The 18,234-nt window shown below is 50.9% G+C and overlaps 1 protein-coding gene across 1 annotated transcript; it reads right to left on the reverse strand.

Annotated features, from left to right (window-relative positions):
- Positions 1-620: 620 nt before the first annotated feature.
- On the reverse strand, positions 621-1,202 carry LOC132249497 (ecto-ADP-ribosyltransferase 5-like). The gene has a single exon (XM_059724764.1). The coding sequence runs from the start codon at positions 1,200-1,202 to the stop codon at positions 621-623; it is 582 nt and encodes a 193-aa protein (XP_059580747.1).
- Positions 1,203-18,234: the final 17,032 nt, after the last annotated feature.

Below are 18,234 nucleotides of genomic sequence, written 5' to 3' on the forward strand. Positions count from 1 at the left end.
CTACAGGGATGAGGGACACAAGAATCCCTGGATCCCGCCACAGAACCGACACTGAACCCCACTTGTTTTGCTGCGCGTGGCAGGTCTGCCTGGTCAGGGTGGTCTCAGCCTTGTGGAAAAGGGACAGCCATTTTTGTATCAAGAAAAACAAACCCATTCCTACCAGCACTGTATTCACAGCTCTTTTTCTTCTCATCTGAAAAGGAAGCAGAGGATATCAGTGAATAGCAGTGGGTTCAGCCAGGGCTGTCAACATCAGTCTGGTCTCTCTATTATGGGTTGGATCTACTACAGCCCTGAGCAGGCCAAGAAGAGCCCCATGGGTGATTTTGTGTCTTGCTCCCATCACCTCATGGTGGGGTCTGAGTGCCAACTGAGTCTTCAGGGACCAAAGGCTCCTCAGGCTCCCTAGACTGGGACCCCTCAAGCAGCAAGAGTCTCAGGTTGTCTTTACCCATCCTAGTGACAAGTCCCATATCATAGCCCCCATCAACACCTGACCATGTTCAGCCCAGTACTCACTCCCCAGGTAGGCACAATTAAACTGGCTGCAGGTCTGGTTGGTGCTTCGGAGGACATAGCTGTTGTCCCCAACATCTCCTGGGAACACCTGGAATATCTCATGGATGCACTTCTTCTTCTTCAAAATAGGAGAATTTCCCAATATCAACTCCAAAACAGGTGTGGATGGTGAAGAAGATGTCAACACCAAATTCTTCAGCTTTAATTTTGTTGAAAGATGAAGAGGCAAAATATCCAAACCTCATGATATCAGATCCGCTTTGCTGATACCTAACTTCTTCGATTCCCCTGTACACTGGTGTTTTGTACGTCACATTGCAGCTCTTTCTTAGGAGCTGTAAAGCTCTTGTCAGGTAGTAATGAAAGGCTTTGAAATGGAAACTGCTGTTGTAGGTAGCGCGGGAGCTCCCAGACTGCCGTACTGCATCATTCAGTTCTCGATTCAATAAACCGCTACAGTAGGCTATAATCGCTCTTCCATATTCTTCCTTAAAGACCTTGGGGAGATCCTTGGCAACAGATTCCTTCACGCTATTCCATTTTTCTTTTGCTTTGTTCCACTCCTCACGCAATGCTTTGTGAACTTTCATCTCAACTTCCATCAGTCTGGGGGCAGCTTCTTCCATTGCCTCAGGACACCCGATATACTGGTCATCAAAGACATCAGGCATCAAGGTCATGTTTGCAACTGGGGGAATAAAGCCAAGACAGATTCATGATGTCGTGTTTTTCTCTAGCACTCAGTGGGCCCCGCCAGGGTCACTGCTGCACACCCAGGGCACACGTGTGGGAAAAGGCGGCTCCTGCCCTCAAGGGAGAGCGCAGGTGAAGTATGTGGGACAAGCAAAGGGTGAATGAGAGGAAAGGAAACTATTGTTTGTCACGGGCGTGACCCCGTCTGACCTCAGCACCTGACCGACATTCGGGGGGCTCATAAGGTATTGGCAAATTATGGCCCACGTTCCAGACATGGTCTGCCGAGGGATTTTATCGGGTGCATGGTGGCTTCCTTGGTCTCACCCAGCCCAGGCGCAGGGGAGAGCCTAGGCTGCGATGCGGACAGCCGGTCCCACCACCCCAGGCTGGGCTGCAACCCCGGGGAGTGGACTAGAAGAGGCACAGACTGCAGCAGGTGGGATGACAGCCCAAGGGCAGGGGGTTGGTGAGGGAACAGCACAGTACTTCACAGAATTAAAGGGAACAACTTTACCTTCTTGACTTTTGGCTACATGTGCTGTCCAGAAACTCAGGCAGACGAGGATCCCTCGAGTCCACGCCATTTGCACTGCTAATGAGGGGCCGGAGGGAAATCCCACAGGAGCAATAATGGGCCTGGGCAAAGCAAGCACAAATCCCCTTGCTGTTGCTTCCCTTGACTGGCTCTGTCAGCCCCAGGAACCAGAATGTCCCCTGCAGAAACGTCTCATTGCTTCGTTGGTGTCTGGGTCGTGACTTGTATCTCACGACTTGAAGAACACCAGCGTGTGGCTGGTGCATGCCAGCTCGTCTGCCCTTTCCCAGCCAAACACTCCCTGCTTCTTCCACCACTGCCCCCTCCACTGGCAGGTCTCTTCCTCCCTGGTCATGCACCGGTTATAACGCATGGATCTTAACACTGAACTGACCCCATGGATAGAGAGCTGGGCTGGAAGGGACCTCCAGGGCTCAGCCAGTCCAACCTCTGCCTGAGGCAGAATCAGCCTTGTCCAAATCAGGCCAAAAAGCCAGAACTTGTGAATCCTCCTAAAAGTACCATCACCCCTGCCAGTCTGGACCCAGCTCCAGCACCAGGGTCAGCAGCAGTGGGTGAGCGACAGGAAGCACAGCGGTCAGTGTGGCTGTTGCTTGCCCTTTGTTGATGGCCCATGTCCCCAGCGAGGCTCTGTAGTCTGGTATTTGGTGGTGGGCCCTGAACCCCGCTCCTCTCCGTGGATGGCTGTAACTGCAACCAACAGACAGGGAGGGCCCGCAGCTGCTGGGCCCTACTTGCAAGCCGGCTCCCTGGGGAAAAAGCTGAACCAGGAATGGGGTAAGATCCCGGGTCTGCTGCAAAGTTAGAAATTGGAAAATCCACCTGGTTGCAGTTCAGTGCCCATGTTTGGGACCCTGCTGCCTGCCAGTTGCATCGGTGTTGAACAGATATGATGTGGAAGGATTTCTTTCCTGCTCAACCCCTTGCCAAGAAAAAAAATGCAAGAGAAATGTCACAGCCCGTGCTAAACAGTTCAAAGCGCCGCTGGACCAGACTCTTGGTGCCTGAGTTGCCCTGGGGGCTGCTGAGCGGAGGAAGGGCTGCTGCGGGTTGCATACAACACCGAAAACAGGAAACAGCCAGAAGTTTGTAATGATCTTCACTGCTGACTTTCACCGTCAGGACGTCCGGGAAAGGTGAGCAATAAGAGCACGATGACACCATGGGGGGAATAGTAGATACGGTGGAGGGCAGGGCCACAACTGGAGTCCTGTGTCCAGATTTGGGCCCTCCACTACAGAAAGGATGTGGACACATTGGAGAGGGTTCAGAGGAGGGCAAGGAAAATGGTTTGAGGGCTGGGGGACATGCTTTAGTCTGCAGAAGAGAAGATTGAGAGGGGATTGATTGCAGCCTTCACCTCCCTGCAGGAAAGTTGATGGGGAGGAAGTGGAGGGAAATATGAAAGCCGTGGGGACTCCAACACTGACCTTGCAGCTCCCTGCAGCCCTTCCCTCAGGGAGCAGAGATGCCCCTGGCAGCGCTCGTGGGGCTCAGAGGATCTCTGGGGCAAGAGGCACCTGCAGGACGGCTCCTCACTCAGTGCTTCTGCTTGGCCCCTCCGGCTGTATCTGCCCAGCAGGTCTGTCCTGCTCCCAGGTCAGGCTGGGGACTGGACCTGGCTCTTTCCCTGCTGTTAGGTGTCCACCGTGTGCAGCACCGCACGCCTGTAATGACCCAGCTTTCGACTGTGTCTGGGATGCTGCCTTGCTGAGACGGTGCTGGGCCGGGACGGGCAGAAGGAGGAACGCTTTGCCCTTCCTGGACGTCCCACTGCCAGCTCACAGTGGCCGTTGCTAAACCACAAAACTTTCCTTAAAACAACTTGACTGACAAAATTGCAGGGCAAGAAATGAGGCAGAGGCTGAGCTGTGGTGAGCACGGTTTCAGCAGGGGCGAGGGATTCCTCCCCCCTCACCTGGACGAGCCGTAACAACTCCTGGTCTCACTGGGGAGCTGCTCCACCTGTTCAGCCCCCTCCCCACGGTGCCCCCTCCCTCTGCCCTTGGTATTGCCATTGCTTTCTATGGAGACCCCCTGCTCTCTGCCAGTCTGCGTGCAGCATTGTGTGGAGCAGGCCTATGAAAGGTCGTGCCACCCTGAACCCATCACTCTCTAAGATGCCACCTGAGATTGCAGCCCTGGCTTTGCTGCGTCTGTGTGCCATGCAGGCTATGTGAGAGGATGCAGGGGAGCACGTGCCCATCACAATGACCCTGTAGGGAGCTCTGTCGGCAGAGGAGTTTGCTTTGAGATGTGATGACATGAGACTTTTATATTTCCCTCCACTTCCTCCCCATCAACTTTCCTTGCTGCAGCTTGAGCCCATTGCTCCTTGTCCTGTCATCTGCCCCCACTGAGACCAGTCCAGCTCCATCCTCTTTGCAACCCCCTGCAGGGAGTTGAAGACTGCTATCAAATCCCCCTCGGTCTTCTCTTCTGCAGGATAAATCAGGCTACTTACCTCAGCCTCTCTGCACAAGTCCTGTCCCCCAACACTCAAGCCATTTTTGTTGCCCTCCACTGGACTCTCTCCAATGTGTCCACATCCTTTCTGTCATGGGGGCAGGGGGCAAAACTGAACACAGGACTCCAGACATGGCCTCCCCCGTGCTGAATAGAGGGGAAGAATCACATCCCTTGATCTGCTGACAACGCTCCTCCCAATGCAGCCCAGGATGCCGTTAGCCTTCTTGGCAACGAGGGCACACTGCTGGCTCCTGGTCAGCTTCTTGTCCACATATCATGTGCACCATCACATAGAAATCAGCATCTATTTTTCACAAGTTTAAAAGAAACTAGAAGCGTTACTAATATGCGAGGGGCCTGGGGCTGGATGATTGAAGCAAAAACCTACAGGACTTCATTGGAATGAGTGAAAACCAGTCTGCAGGGCTGTGAAATAGGAGCCCCCTGGCCAGGAGCAGCAAACAGACACAGCATGGCAGAACTGAGGCTAGCTTGAGTGCTGGAGTATCAAAGCCATTCCAAATGGAGAGAGGATGGTTGATCCCTCTTAGGGGTGGGGACATGTTTTCAGACCAGAGGCAGCTGTTATGTTGGTGACTCTCACCCAGAAAGGAGCTTTGTAGCCTCCAGCTGCTCGATGTGGAAGCAAAGTCGGCCGTAGCACACACCAGCAAACATGTGCTGGCCTGGACACTGTCCTGGGCAATGGTGGCCCGTGGTATAGAGTCAAAGGCCAGAGGTTTGCTGCTGCTGGAGAAGATGTCACCTCCTTCCATTGCTTCCAGCATGTGTGTCAGAGGGATGGTGGGGGGATCCAGGGGGTGCACAGGTGCACTTGCTTTTACAGCTGTGGTTTTCTCCTAAAGTGGCGGGCGTTTTATGCCACACATCTTTTTCTTGGCTTGCACCAAGGGTTTTTTCCTGTTGGAGTATGCTTTTTTTCCCCTAGCTTTTTGTTAATGAAGAATAACTCACATGGAGGTGGGAGCTAAAGGTTTTAAGGCACTTTATATTTGCTTTTGCCTATTGCTTAGGGTGGTTATTACGCAGCATTTGGCAGAGCTTACCTTGCTACAGGTAGCTTTACTAACCTAACTACACCTAGGAGGGTGGCAGGTTCAGGTCATACCTAGGATTAAACTTTTCACTCTTTACTCATGGACACAGTCTCTGACTTGTGGGCTTTTTGGCCCCCCTCGGGTCAGTTGAGATTGCAGGCTCTTGGCTCTGGCAGCTGTAACAGTGATCTTTTCTGTGCCCCTTTTCTGGACCGCTAGATTACTTGGTCTTTTAGGGTTGTGCAGACTTTTTATTAGATTTTTCTCTTTTTCTCTCCCTACCAACTTTCTAGAATCCTAACATTTTTTTCTGGGTTTCACTTGACTTTTAGGGTTTTTTTTTCCTTAACAGATCTTAACCATAACTTCTTTGGGGCTACCATTTTACAATTCATTCTTATCAGTGGCCCCTTCTTGCCTTGCTTTTTGCAAACAAATTTAGTCATCAGATGTTTCTCTCTTACAGCTGTACAACCCAGCAAGCTTTACTTTAGGACTAAGAAAGTTCCCCCGAAAGACCATGGGTGACAAATTACACACTACATACAATCCCTTCAAGAAAACTCTTCCTACCCTAAAAAGAAACTTTTAAACTATGCCTCTGGAAAAAAGCAAAACAAAACATGCCTTTGATAAGCTTACTCCTTTTTCTTGCTCAGAGTAACTCAAATTAAAATTCTGGGCCCTGGTCTCTATTTTCACAGCTGTTCACACTCTTTACCTCTTCTAGGCTCTTCACTGTTCCTGGAGAGGCATGGCGGGTTGGGGGTGGGAACCAAGTCTCTCCTCTCACTTCTAATCACAATTCTCTGCTACTGCGTGAACAGATGTCTAGTAACATACCTTCTTTCTTTCTGTGCTACTTTGCTTCTTTTTGTGATACACACGAGATTTGAGTCTCTCTCTTCCATTTCTCTAACTGGTTTTGATTTCTCTGAAGCTATACTGCTTGTACAACACTTTCTCTTACTATGACCTGCACCACTAACTTACACTTTATAAACTCCACAGCAAACACACACCCGCTTTTGTCTTTTTGCTGCACAGAAAGCTGTAATTATTTTTTCCCAGGCATTTTAGAGTTCAGGAACCCTGTTCATTCACACAGCCTTTCTAGCAGAGAGATGACTCTCTTTGCTTTCCAGCTTCCTGTTGTAAACACAACAGGAGGTTCTGACTTAAGTCTAAGCGGACTACAGCCCATACTCATGGCCACTACTCTGCCTGGCCTGGACAAACAAAGTCTCCTGGCCAACGGTAACAAACAACACCTCCTGCACAATACTGACAACTTCAGTTCCTTCCTATATAACTTTACTTTACTACAAGCTTCATCTAACCCCTCTAAAACAAATCACTCTGCATCAACACATTCTCTGATTAGTTAGATTACTACTCTTCTGTCTTGGTGAAGTTGCCAAGTGTTGGACTGGATTTGGACCCAGCACCTGTACCTTTGTTTTGGATGGATACAGCCCTCAGACTGACCAAAATACCAGCTAGTCAATAATAGGTGAATTTATTGATACAGAGCAAGGACAAAACAGCAACTCTACAGACAATTAAATAATTCTATATCTACTAAACTCAGGGCTATCATCAGGGTTAAGGTACAGATGGCCAGAGTGCACACTTCACTCTGAGGCGCTCTCTCCTAGATGTTAGCAGTCTGAAGATGAAATTTTGAACACTGCAAGCTAAAGTCTGAAGGGCAGTTGCTTTACTTAAAGTTCCCTTGACCCAACCCCAGGCCGTAATACAAGCCATGCTAGACAGACTGCCCTGGGGCCCCTGCAGCGGACCTCCATTCCGTTTCACCCAAGTCACAAAAAAACCACTGAGGTCACCCTGACCCCACACACAAAGAAGAAAAGCCTCTGAACCTGCTGCCATGTTCCTGGGGAAAGGTAAAAGATGGGGTACAATAGCTGAGCCAGCCCAAGAGAACCTAGTACATGCGAGGCGACCCAGGCCCAAGACAACCCAGTATGCCGGCTAGGCCTTACCCTGGTAGGATTGGGATGATCAGTCCCCTCCAAATGTGTGTCAAATCCTGCCAACTACATCAAGATGTTAGACCCTGACTCCATGCAGTGTGATTAGGGAAACGACAGTCTAATTACCCATGGATCCTGTGACTCATTAGCCAGAGCAGAGCAGGGAGCAAACACTAGCACACATTGCTCACAACAGCTGAATTCAGGATAGAGACAGCTTTGGGCGAGCTCCCACACCGACAGAATATGGGGAGCAGCAACGAACAATAGTTTTTTCTACATTTATACACTTTGGTTCATGTTTATTAACATTTATTGTACCCTCGCCCCTCCTGTGCTCCACCCATTTCTCCTCCCATGTCAAGCTCCACTTCTGTTTACTGTTTGCTTCATTAGCATGGACTTGCCTATGCATGTTCTTCATTTACATGTCTTCTCACGATGAGCGTATGTCTAAGACCTTGTCTCCTGCTCTTCAGTCAATAGGCAGACTTTGACCAAAACCGTGAAGCTTCTGGAGGCTTCTTCACCAATCACCATTCACCTTGTTGCATATGTTCATTTTGGATTCTGTTACCAATTGTTTTCCACATTCCAGTCTGTTTTTCTGTTTCATGTTGTACCATCTTCCACCTCTTTTGGCCCCCTGTATCTTATCTCATTCCTTACTGTAGCTGGTTCACAGCACACAGACTCACACAGATTCTCTTGCAGCTTTTTTTTTCTCAGAAAATGGTTGACATAGTTAAAATGGTTACTTAGCATATGCAAATGGCTGGTTTAGCGATCATTCTGCCTTGTGGTCAGCAGCTTTGCTAGGCCACAGGTCATGCCTTTTATTCAGCTGCAAATCCAGTGCTCCCTAATAAAACAAATTATTGTCACCCTAACAGGATGCTTTTGGGTCTTGTCTTTGGGCAGGGTGTCTGTGTGTGTGGGTGTGGGTGTCTGCGCACACATGTGTGCATACAACAGCTCAAACTCAGAGGCAGAGAGATGCAGATTAAATTAGGGTTGGGCAGCTGGTCAATGAACAGTTCAAATGTTGACAACAGACAAATCAATCTCCATATTTTTTACTGATCAAAGATTATAGCAATTTTACAGAAAATCTACATTTTTGTTGTTTTCTTGACAGAAATGTCATGTTATGTTATTTTTTTAAACATTTCTTAATGGAAAAATGGTACTTTTCTGTGTATCGTGTGGACCTATTGGCAATGTTTTACACTTTTTGGCTGATATCTGACCGGTCAATTGGTTAAACTCTATTTGGCTGGTCAAATTCCCAGACCTAGATTGAACACAAACTACACCAGTGTGTTAATGGGACAAGCCGAGAGAGCAGCTTTTGCCTGGGGTGGCCGGTGGTCCGAGCCTGAGGCTGTCTGTGTGTTGGGAAGCCATCAGTGCTTGCGTCATAGCACCCAACCCTGTCACTTGTTGCTTGTGAGAGCCTCCCAGACCCAGCCAGTCTCTGAGGGTGCTTGTACATGATGATGTTACCATGTACATGTGATGAAAATGTCCCTTTGTGTGGCTTAATAGAGTCATACTTTACACATCTATGAGTTTTGGGGGTTTTTTCATAGATTTCATAGACATTAGGCCTGGTAGGGACCTCCTAAGATCACTGGATCCAGCTCCCTTCCCCAAGGGCAGGAAGTCAGCTAGGGTCAAAGGATCCCAGTGAGATAAGCATCCAAATGTTTCGTAAAAGTGTCAAGAATAGGTGCTTGCACCCCGCTCTGGGGGGAGTCTGTTCCAGGCCTTGGGGGCTCAGCCACTAAAGAAGTTTTTCCTTATGTCGAGCCTAAAATGGTCTTGCAGGAGTTTGTGACCACTGGACTTTGTTGTCCCCTGGAGCACTCTGGTGAACAGATGTTCTCCCAGATCCTGATGTACACCTCGTATATACTTATAGATTCATAGATTCATAGATGTTAGGGTCGGAAGGGACCTCAATAGATCATCGAGTCCGACCCCCTGCATAAGCAGGAAAGAGTGCTGGGTCTAGATGACCCCAGCTAGATACTCATCTAACCTCCTCTTGAAGACCCCCAGGGTAGGGGAGAGCACCACCTCCCTTGGGAGCCCGTTCCAGACCTTGGCCACTCGAACTGTGAAGAAGTTCTTCCTAATGTCCAATCTAAATCTGCTCTCTGCTAGCTTGTGGCCATTGTTTCTTGTAACCCCTGGGGGTGCCTTGGTGAATAAAACCTCACCAATTCCCTTCTGTGCCCCCGTGATGAACTTATAGGCGGCCACAAGGTCGCCTCTCAACCTTCTCTTGCGGAGGCTGAAAAGATCCAGTTTCTCTAGTCTCTCCCCGTAGGGCTTGGTCTGCAGGCCCTTAACCGTACGAGTTGCCCTTCTCTGGACCCTCTCCAGGTTATCCGCATATAGGTTGCCACCAAGTCACCCCTGAGCCTGTGCTTCCTCAGGTTGTACAGTCCCATAGCTCACAGCCTCTCCTCATAAGGCCTGCTCTCTTGCCTTCTGATCATGTGTGTGGCTCTCTTCTGGACTCTCTCAAGCTTCTCCACATCCTTTTTTAAGTTGTGGAGCCCAGAATTGGACCCCGTACTCCAGCTGCGGCCTCACCAAGGCCAAGTACAGCAGGAGGAGACCATCCTGGGACTTTCTCAAGGTACATTGGTAGATGCAAACCAGAGTTTTGTTTGCTTTGCCAGATGTGGTTTTTTAAATGGTTTTGTATCATCACAAACTAAACCACATCCCAATGTAGTTTACTTTGCAATGTTGCAACTTAGAAGATTGCAGCCTTTAATTTGTCAGTTCACCCCGCCAGCCATAGGAGAGGTGGGCACGCTCCACTAAAAAAGGATCAGGCCCCTCACCACTTCTGCCTTCAGCAGGCACCTGCAGCCCCCAGGACACCCGAGGACACCCAGGAAGTGGCTTGCCCCTGGGGCAGTGAGGGGAGGCAGCAGGAGGGAGACTGGGTCTGCTGACAGGTGGAGAAGGCAGTCAGGATGGGGTATGGGGTATGGAAGCCCAGCCGGGGCAGCCCCCAGCCCACTAGCAGCCCATCCATGTGACCCTGGGGGGTCCTGCGGCCATGGAGGGAAAGACTGGTTCCTCCCACATCTCAGGGACTGCTTTGCCTGATGGCAGATCACCCCCCAGTTACGGGATAGACATGCAGGCTTCACCAAATCAAAAAAAGATTGGGCCCATTGCCACTTCTGCCTTCAGCAGGTGCCTGTGGCCACCAGGACAATGGCCTGTATACAGTGACAGAAAATAAAACCCACCATTTGAATTAAAATTCACCATTTCAACTTAGGGGGCATAGAAAGGAATCCTGAAGGACTAAACCCCTGTCCCATGTACAAGCGCCCTAAGGTGCCACTTGCTCCCATCTGCTGCTTGGCTTCAGTACTATCCCATCAGTTACCTGAGTTATAAATTAAAAATTAGAATAGATAGCGGTGCACGTATACAAATTCTAATAGCATAAAAGTCTTGTCTGTGTCTGTCTGTCCTTAAAGCTCCGGGCCAACAGTGCATGTGCAGCCTGAGAGGGCCAGCATCAATTGGCTGCGCAGACCCAGCCTCCTCAGGCAAGGAGGCGGAGGTGGAGGCAGAGGCGGAGGGAGTCCTTAGGGTGTGATACTATATTTACTAGCTCCAGGCTCCTTGTCAAAGCTGACAGGAGCAGAGGGCAGTAGGACCCAGAGGGAGCCTCAGCAGGACTGATCAGCCCAGCCAGCTCACCCCAGGCCTTTTCCGTGCTTCCTGCCCCTGACTTGATCCAGCACCACATGGCTACCAGCTACATCGCTGGATGGGGGAGCCAGGGGCTGGGCTGGTACGTGTGTGTGTGTGTGTGTGTAAGTGCACATGTGTGTAACCTTGATTTTAGGAGAAAACTCAAAGTACTTGGACATTGTTGGGTATTAATTTCTCTGAAGCATCTGGCATTGAAGCCAGAAACTCTAAAATGGGCTGCTCGTTCTCTGCCCCTGCTTTCAGTTGCACTTGTTTCCCAAATACCAAGTGTTATCTGCGAAAAATGTGATGAGGAACAAATCGTAAAAAAATGATTCTCTATTTTCTTCATTACCTACTGCAATTTTCTGAGCAGCAGGTTGGAGTCCTGACATGGGAGTCATTCAATAGCTAACTGTCTATTTTCATTGCAATTATTTTCACTTTCCCATGGGATATCTAAACACCTGACGGCTGGCTGAGCATCCCAGCACCAGCCACGTAAAAAACCACCACCTAATTCCTAATGTTATGGTAATTTGAGTAAAATATTAATAGACTGTTGAAGCAAAGATCTGGGGAAGAAAGAGTAGCAATAGGGTTGAAAACAGATCTTGTTAAGAAGCATTCTGACTTTTAAAAGGACATCTAGTTCTTGAGAGCATAACTGTTTGAAAAGAGGACCTTTAATAGGATTGTTTTAACTAATAAATATTTGATTGCCTTAAATAATAGATAAATACATGTTTTCATTATATACATTTGATCATCTCAGCAATGGAGGGTGTACAGCCATTCTGCAGACATTGTCTGGATGCACGTCTGTGCTTTTTCAATGTTTAGAGGAAAACCGGAACTGACAAACACAGGCTGGGGGCTGAAAACCTGATCCTGCCAATCCTTCCCCAACCCCAGGACCCCCCTGCAGATCCCACCTACCCATGATCCCTTTCGTGAATTGTGCCTACCCTCTCCACCCTCCCACAGATTGTGCCTACCCATCCCCCCACCATCCCCCCATGGATTGCACCTTCCCCCGCACCCTCAAACAGATTGCACCAGACCCTCATTCCCCCAGGATTGCACCTGCTTCCTTTGCAGACCCCTCCACCCCCACCCCCCTGCAGACACCACCTGCCCCCTGCCCCTCTGCCGATGCCCCTCTATCAAGGGTTACCAGGGGGGAGTAGGGAGCTGTGGGTCAGGAATGAGGAGCACCAGCAGGGCTGGGGGATGGGAAAGGGGCTGCGGGTCAGGAGTGAGGGGTGATGGCAAGGCTGGGGGAGGTCAGGAGTGAGGGGTGGGCAGAGTGCCATCTCTGAATGGTGAGTGAGTGCTGAATGTTGACTACTGTGGGATTGCTGCATGAGCCTGAGTCAGCCCAGGTGCAAAAGGGTATAAAAGGAGACTCCCCAGGTGACCAGGGAGCCTGTGACCAGGGACTGCCAACAGGGGAGCAGTTTGCAGGCAATTGCTCGAGCAAGGCGAGGGAGGAAGGAGGAGGAGAGAAGCCAGGCCAGGCACCAGATCCTGCCCAGGAAAGGTACGTGATCCAGCTGTCTGTACCTTTGGTTTAGCTGCCTGGCTGTTTGTTTGGTGGGGTGTGCGCTGAGAAGCTGGGAGTGAGCGCTGAGTGTGTGTTAAGTGTTGACTGCTGTGGGATTGCTGCCTGGGCCTGAGTCAGCCCAGGTGCAGAAGGCTATAAAAGGAGACTCCCCAGGTGACCAGGGAGCTTGTGACCAAGGAGCCAGAGAACAGGGACTGCCAACAGGGGAGCGGTTCCAAGGCCAGTTCGTGGGCAGGAGTACACACCATGTAGGAGTGCACAAGAGCTTCTGACACAGACTTCAGGCAAGTGAACAAGGAGGGGTACTACTATAGGGTGGTGACCCTGAGCACAGCCAAGGTCCCTGCCCTGATGCTGCCTCCAACCCGGAGCTCCTGTGGGGCCTCCACCCAGAGAGGCCCCGTGGCTGGGTTGGCAGTGCCATGCCCCCCTGTCTCCGGGGGTTGCCTGGCAGGACCTCTGAGGCCTGGGGGTAGTGCGGGGGTGGGGGGTCCCTTGCCTGCCCCACATGTGCCCAGACTGAGGCCCTGGAGGGGCAGGTGAGGGAACTCCAGGCAGAGGTGAGGCTGTGGGGGATCAGGGCTGCAGAGGATGATTCATGGATACTTCCCTTGTCTGCAGGACCAGACACCTAGCACAGAGACATCACGGGAGAGTCCCAGGACAGCTGAAAGGAAGACGGTCACCTCCAGAGCTAGACAACATGAGGCTGTGACTACTTCCCCAATGCAACCGGGGAACAGATACAAAGTCCTGGCAGCACTGGAGGATCATGCAGCAGAGGAAGCCACATGGGAAGACACATTCACATGAACACCAGGCAGGCTCAGTGACAACTGAGCAGCTGGAGGAAGAGACACTTGGTCATTGTGGTGGGCGACTCCCTCCTGAGAGGCATGGAGGAACCTATCTATCGACCAGATCCCACAGCATGGGAGGTTTGCTGCCTACCCAGAGCCGGGATACTGGACATCACTGTGAGGATTCCCGATCTCATCCAGCCCTCTGATTACTATCCCATGGTCCTCATCCATATGGGTATGAATGATGTGGCCAGGAGTAGTCCGGCCACATCATGAGTGCCTACAGGGCTCTGGGGGCCAGGCTTAGGAAGTCGGGGGCACAGGTAGTCTTCTCATCTATCCTTCCTGTCAGCAGTCACCATCCACATCAGGAAAGTCAACCTTTGGCTCCAGAGTTGGTGCCATCGCGCCAGTTTCGGTTTCTACAACCATGAACTGCACTTCCATGAGAGGCATCCTGGGATGAGATGGTCTTCAACTCTCTTTTAAAGGTAAAAGTCTGTTCTCTTACAGGTTGGCAGATCTCCTCCAAAGGGCTTTAAACTAGGTTCATTGAGGGATGGGGAAACAGAGGATAAGGAGAACCTAGGATCAACGAGCCACAAGCAGTGCAGCCAAGGTAAGCACTAAAGGAAGCACTAAGGGGCCTGTTGCAGAGTACTTAGGTGCCCTGCTCCTAAGAAGGGTGAAAACTGCTAGGGAAAGAGCCCTAGCAGGGAGTAATGAGCACAGCTGCTGGTTGCCAGGGCAACTAGAGGAGGTCAGCTGACCAGAAGGGGCAGGGCCGGGCTCCCATATAAAGCCCAGGGGCTGAGGCCAGGCTGGCAGTTCCCTAACAGCAGCCAGGGAGAAAGGAGCTCTCCCTGAGCAAAGCTGAGAGGAGAGGCCTGACCACAGGTACAGCATGAGCCGGGTAAAGGATGGAGCATCCATGGGGTGTTTTGAGGAATGATGTTTTCGCCGGGCAGCTTTAATTTATGTTACAGCCCAGGGGTTTGTGTTTTTGTTGCTGTTTTAAATACCGGTGGTTTGGGCGAGGCTATTAGGGGTTGGAGGAGGCCTCATAGGGGGCACCCAGCTGTGTGGGGACCCCAGTGCCAGTGAGGGCACAGCATTTGGGGTACAATGACCCCAGCCCCAGTGGGGGCAGCATTTTGAGAACCCCCAGGAGTGGGGGCACCATTTTGAGAAGCCCCAAGAGATGGGGCAGCACTTTGGGAAGCCCCAGGAGAGGGGACAGCACATTGGGAAGCCCCAGGAGAGGGGCCGCATGTTGAGAAGCCCCAGGAGAGGGGACAGAGCAAGACAGGGTCACACAGAGCCCAGAGAGAGAAAAAGGGGGCCAGATTATAACAAGGCCCAGACTGAACAGAGTCAATTCCATTGGCGAGGTGTGGGCTGCAGTGTTGGGGAGGAAACAGAGCCACAGATAGCGCCCCCTGGCATCAGGGAAGTAAAAGGGCAGCCTCCTGCTAATTAACATCAATTAAACCAATTAACAGCAAGGCACGGCAGGCAAGAAGGTGGGCAGTTGACCAAGGAACAAACGTGCAGGCCATGTTTAGATCAGCCCAGAGAGGATACCTGTTACAAGGTCCAATAGACAACAGGACAGGGGGGTACAAAAGACACCCATTGGGGGGCTTAAATGTTTCAACACGAATGCTAGGAGCATGGGAAATAAGCAGGAGGAACTTGCACTCCTGCTTGCAAGCAACAACTTTGGACCTGGTTTGACTAACAGAAATCTGGTGGGACCCTACTTAGAATTGGGCAGAGGGCATTGAGGGCTACAGGTTGTACAGACAGGATAGAGTAAGGGGAAAAAGGGAGGGGGTGTTGCTCTCTATGTTAAGGAACTTTATACATCCTCTATGATCAAGATGGGATCAGAGGAGGGCCAGACCGAGGTAGTGTGGGTCAGGGTACAAAGGGCTCAGGGGCAAAAGGGAATGGTAGTGGGGGGTCTACTACAGACCACCACACCAGGAGGATGAGCTAGACCTGGAATTGTGCAGACAGCTCTCAGAGGCCTTACGAGAGGTTGAGAGATACGGTTGTCATGGGTGCTACCCCGACATCTGCTGGGAGGAGCAGTCAGCCAAATCTAACTGCTCGTGTAGGTTCTTAACCTGCATACAGGACCTCCAGCTAATGCAGGATGTATGCAATCTCACTAGGGGAAATGCCTTGCTGGACTGGGTGTTAGTGAAAGGGGATGACCTGGTGGGGAATCCACAGGTACAAGATAGCCTAGGGTACAGTGACCATTGATTGATTGAATTCACAATTCGGCAAAGGGTGGGAAAACTAACCAGCAGGGCTGAAGTGCTAGACTTCAGAAAGGCTAACATCAGTGTGCTCAGGAGATTAGTTAGTGAGGTGTTAAAGCTCAAGAGCATTGGTGATCTGGGGTCCAGGAAGGGTGGTCATTCCTCAAGGGAGTGATCCTACAGACACAGAAGGAAACAATCCTGTTGTACATAAAAGGAGGCAAAGGGGCCAAGAAGCCCTCTTGGCTGAAAAAAGGAAATCCAGGAAAGCCTAAGGGCACAGAGAGAGGTATAAAGGCTGTGGAAACAAGGGGTAGTTGCCAAGGAGGAATTTACCTCCCTGGCTCACACTTGCAGTGAATCAGTTAGGAAGGACAAAGCAGAACGAGAACTTAGGCTGGGGACAAATATTAAAGACAACAAAAAGTCCTTCAGGTACATAGGGAACAAAAGGAAGGCACGTGGTAGCAAAGGACCCTTACAGGACAAACTAGGGCACTGGTGACAGAGAGGGGGGACAAAGCTGAGCTCTTCAATGAGTTCTTTGCATCTGCATTCCTAGATGCAGACCAAGACAAATCTACCAATTGGATCATAGATACACACAGGAGGGACACCAGCCCACTGACTGTTAGAGCAGCCTTAGTGAAGGGGCACTTGGAGGGGCTGGATGTGTTCAAATCAGTGGGCCCAGATGAACTTCATCCAAGGGTGCTGAAGGAACTGGCTGGTGTCATAGCACAGCCACTGACACGGCTGTTTGAGCACTCATGGTGCTCCGGTTGGGTCCCAGAGGATTGGAAAATGGCCAATGTAGTCCCTATATTCAAGACGGGGAGGAAGAAAGATCCAGGTAAACACAGACCATTTAATGTCACCTCTATCCTTGGGAAAACCTTTGAAAAAATAGTAAAGGTCCCATTTGTGGGAGTCCAGTAGGAAAAATAAAGCTGAAGGGCAACGAGCAGAGATTCACTGCAGGTATATCCTGCCTGACTAACCTTGTTTCTTTTTATATGGGGCAAAGTTAACGCACCAGAGAGTAGGGAACGGATCCAGGCAGATTTGGACAGGTTGGAAAAATGGGCAGAACAAAATAGGGTGCAGTTCCACAAAGACAAATGCAAAGTGCTGGACCTCGGCAAAAAGAAACACCAACATGCTTAGAGGCTGGGGAACGATCTTCTCAGCAGCACAGCAGCTAAAAGTGATCTTGGAGTCATAGCTGACTCCAAGAACATGAGTCATCAATGTGACAAAGTGATCAACAAGGCTAACCACACTTTATCATGCATTAGCAGACACATGACAAACAGGTCCAGGGAGGTGATGCTTCCCTCTATGCAGCACTAGTCAGATTGCAGAGTACTGCATCCAGTTTTGGGTGCCGCACTTTAAGAGGGATGTGGAGAATCTTGAGAGGTTTCAGAGGAGGTCGCTTATCTGGTCAGAGGCCTGCAGGTAAAGCCCTACAAGGAGAGACTGAGGGACCTGGATCTCTTCAGCCTTTGAAAACGAGGCTGAGAGGTGATCTTGTGGCTGCCTGTAACTTCATCAGGGGAGGGCAGCAGGGACTAGGAGATGCTCTATTTACTAGGGCACCCCCTGGAGTGACTCGGAACAATGGCCACACATTAATGGAGAGCAGATTCAGGTTGGACATTAGAAAGAATTTCTTCACAGGAAGGTTTGCCAGAATCTGGAATGGGTTTCCAAGGGAGGTGGTGCTTTCCCCTGCCCTGGGGGTCTTCAAGAGGAGACTGGACAAGCATCTAGCTGGGGCTGTGTGACCCCAGCACTCTTTCCTGCCCAGGGCAGGGGGTCGGACTCGATCTATTGAGGTCCCTTCCAACCCTAATATCTATGAATGACCCGGTCACCATGCGTGGTGGGCCAGTACGGGGTGCTCCAGTGTTGAGCCACCCACCTCGCTTTGCCCAACCCAGGCAGCTAGAGCAGCCTCCAGTGATCTGGGAGGAGGATTGGAAGGCCCCCCACAGCCCCAGGAGGGCTGTGTGGCTCTGCTGACTCCTCCAAGGTGTGAAGGGGGCACCCGATTTGCCTGCTGGATCACAGGAGGATGTTCTACCACCTGGAATGGGCAGCAGCACACATCTTCCTGGCGCTGGGTTTTGGCTGTGCCCAGCCCTGGCCCCAGGTGGGAGCAGCAGCCTCCTCTGATCTAGTAGGTAGATTGGGGGCCTGCACTCCCAGGAGGGCTGCAGGGCTCTGCCAGACTGCTCCCGGGGGTGTGGGTGGGCCCTCCGATCTGCCTGCCGGATAAGAGGAGGCCGCTGCTGCCGCCTGGGACTGGTGCTGGGCACAGCTCACTCCCAGTGCTGGGAAGTTGGGAAAGATGATAAATAAGAAGGGTTAACCCAGAGAAGGAATAACATGGCTAAAACAAACTTTACCCATGGGGGGGAAATGCCTATCACCCAGACACTAAAGAGGGGTGGCAAGCCAAATGCAGACACAGTATCAAGTGGACCAAGGCCTGAGCCTACAAGAGGAAAACAAGCCCAAGGTGAAGGGCCAAGGAAAAGTATGGTGAAACT

The sequence above is a fragment of the Alligator mississippiensis genome, chromosome 1, assembly GCF_030867095.1.
Source record: "Alligator mississippiensis isolate rAllMis1 chromosome 1, rAllMis1, whole genome shotgun sequence".
NCBI classification, from domain to species: domain Eukaryota; kingdom Metazoa; phylum Chordata; order Crocodylia; family Alligatoridae; genus Alligator; species Alligator mississippiensis.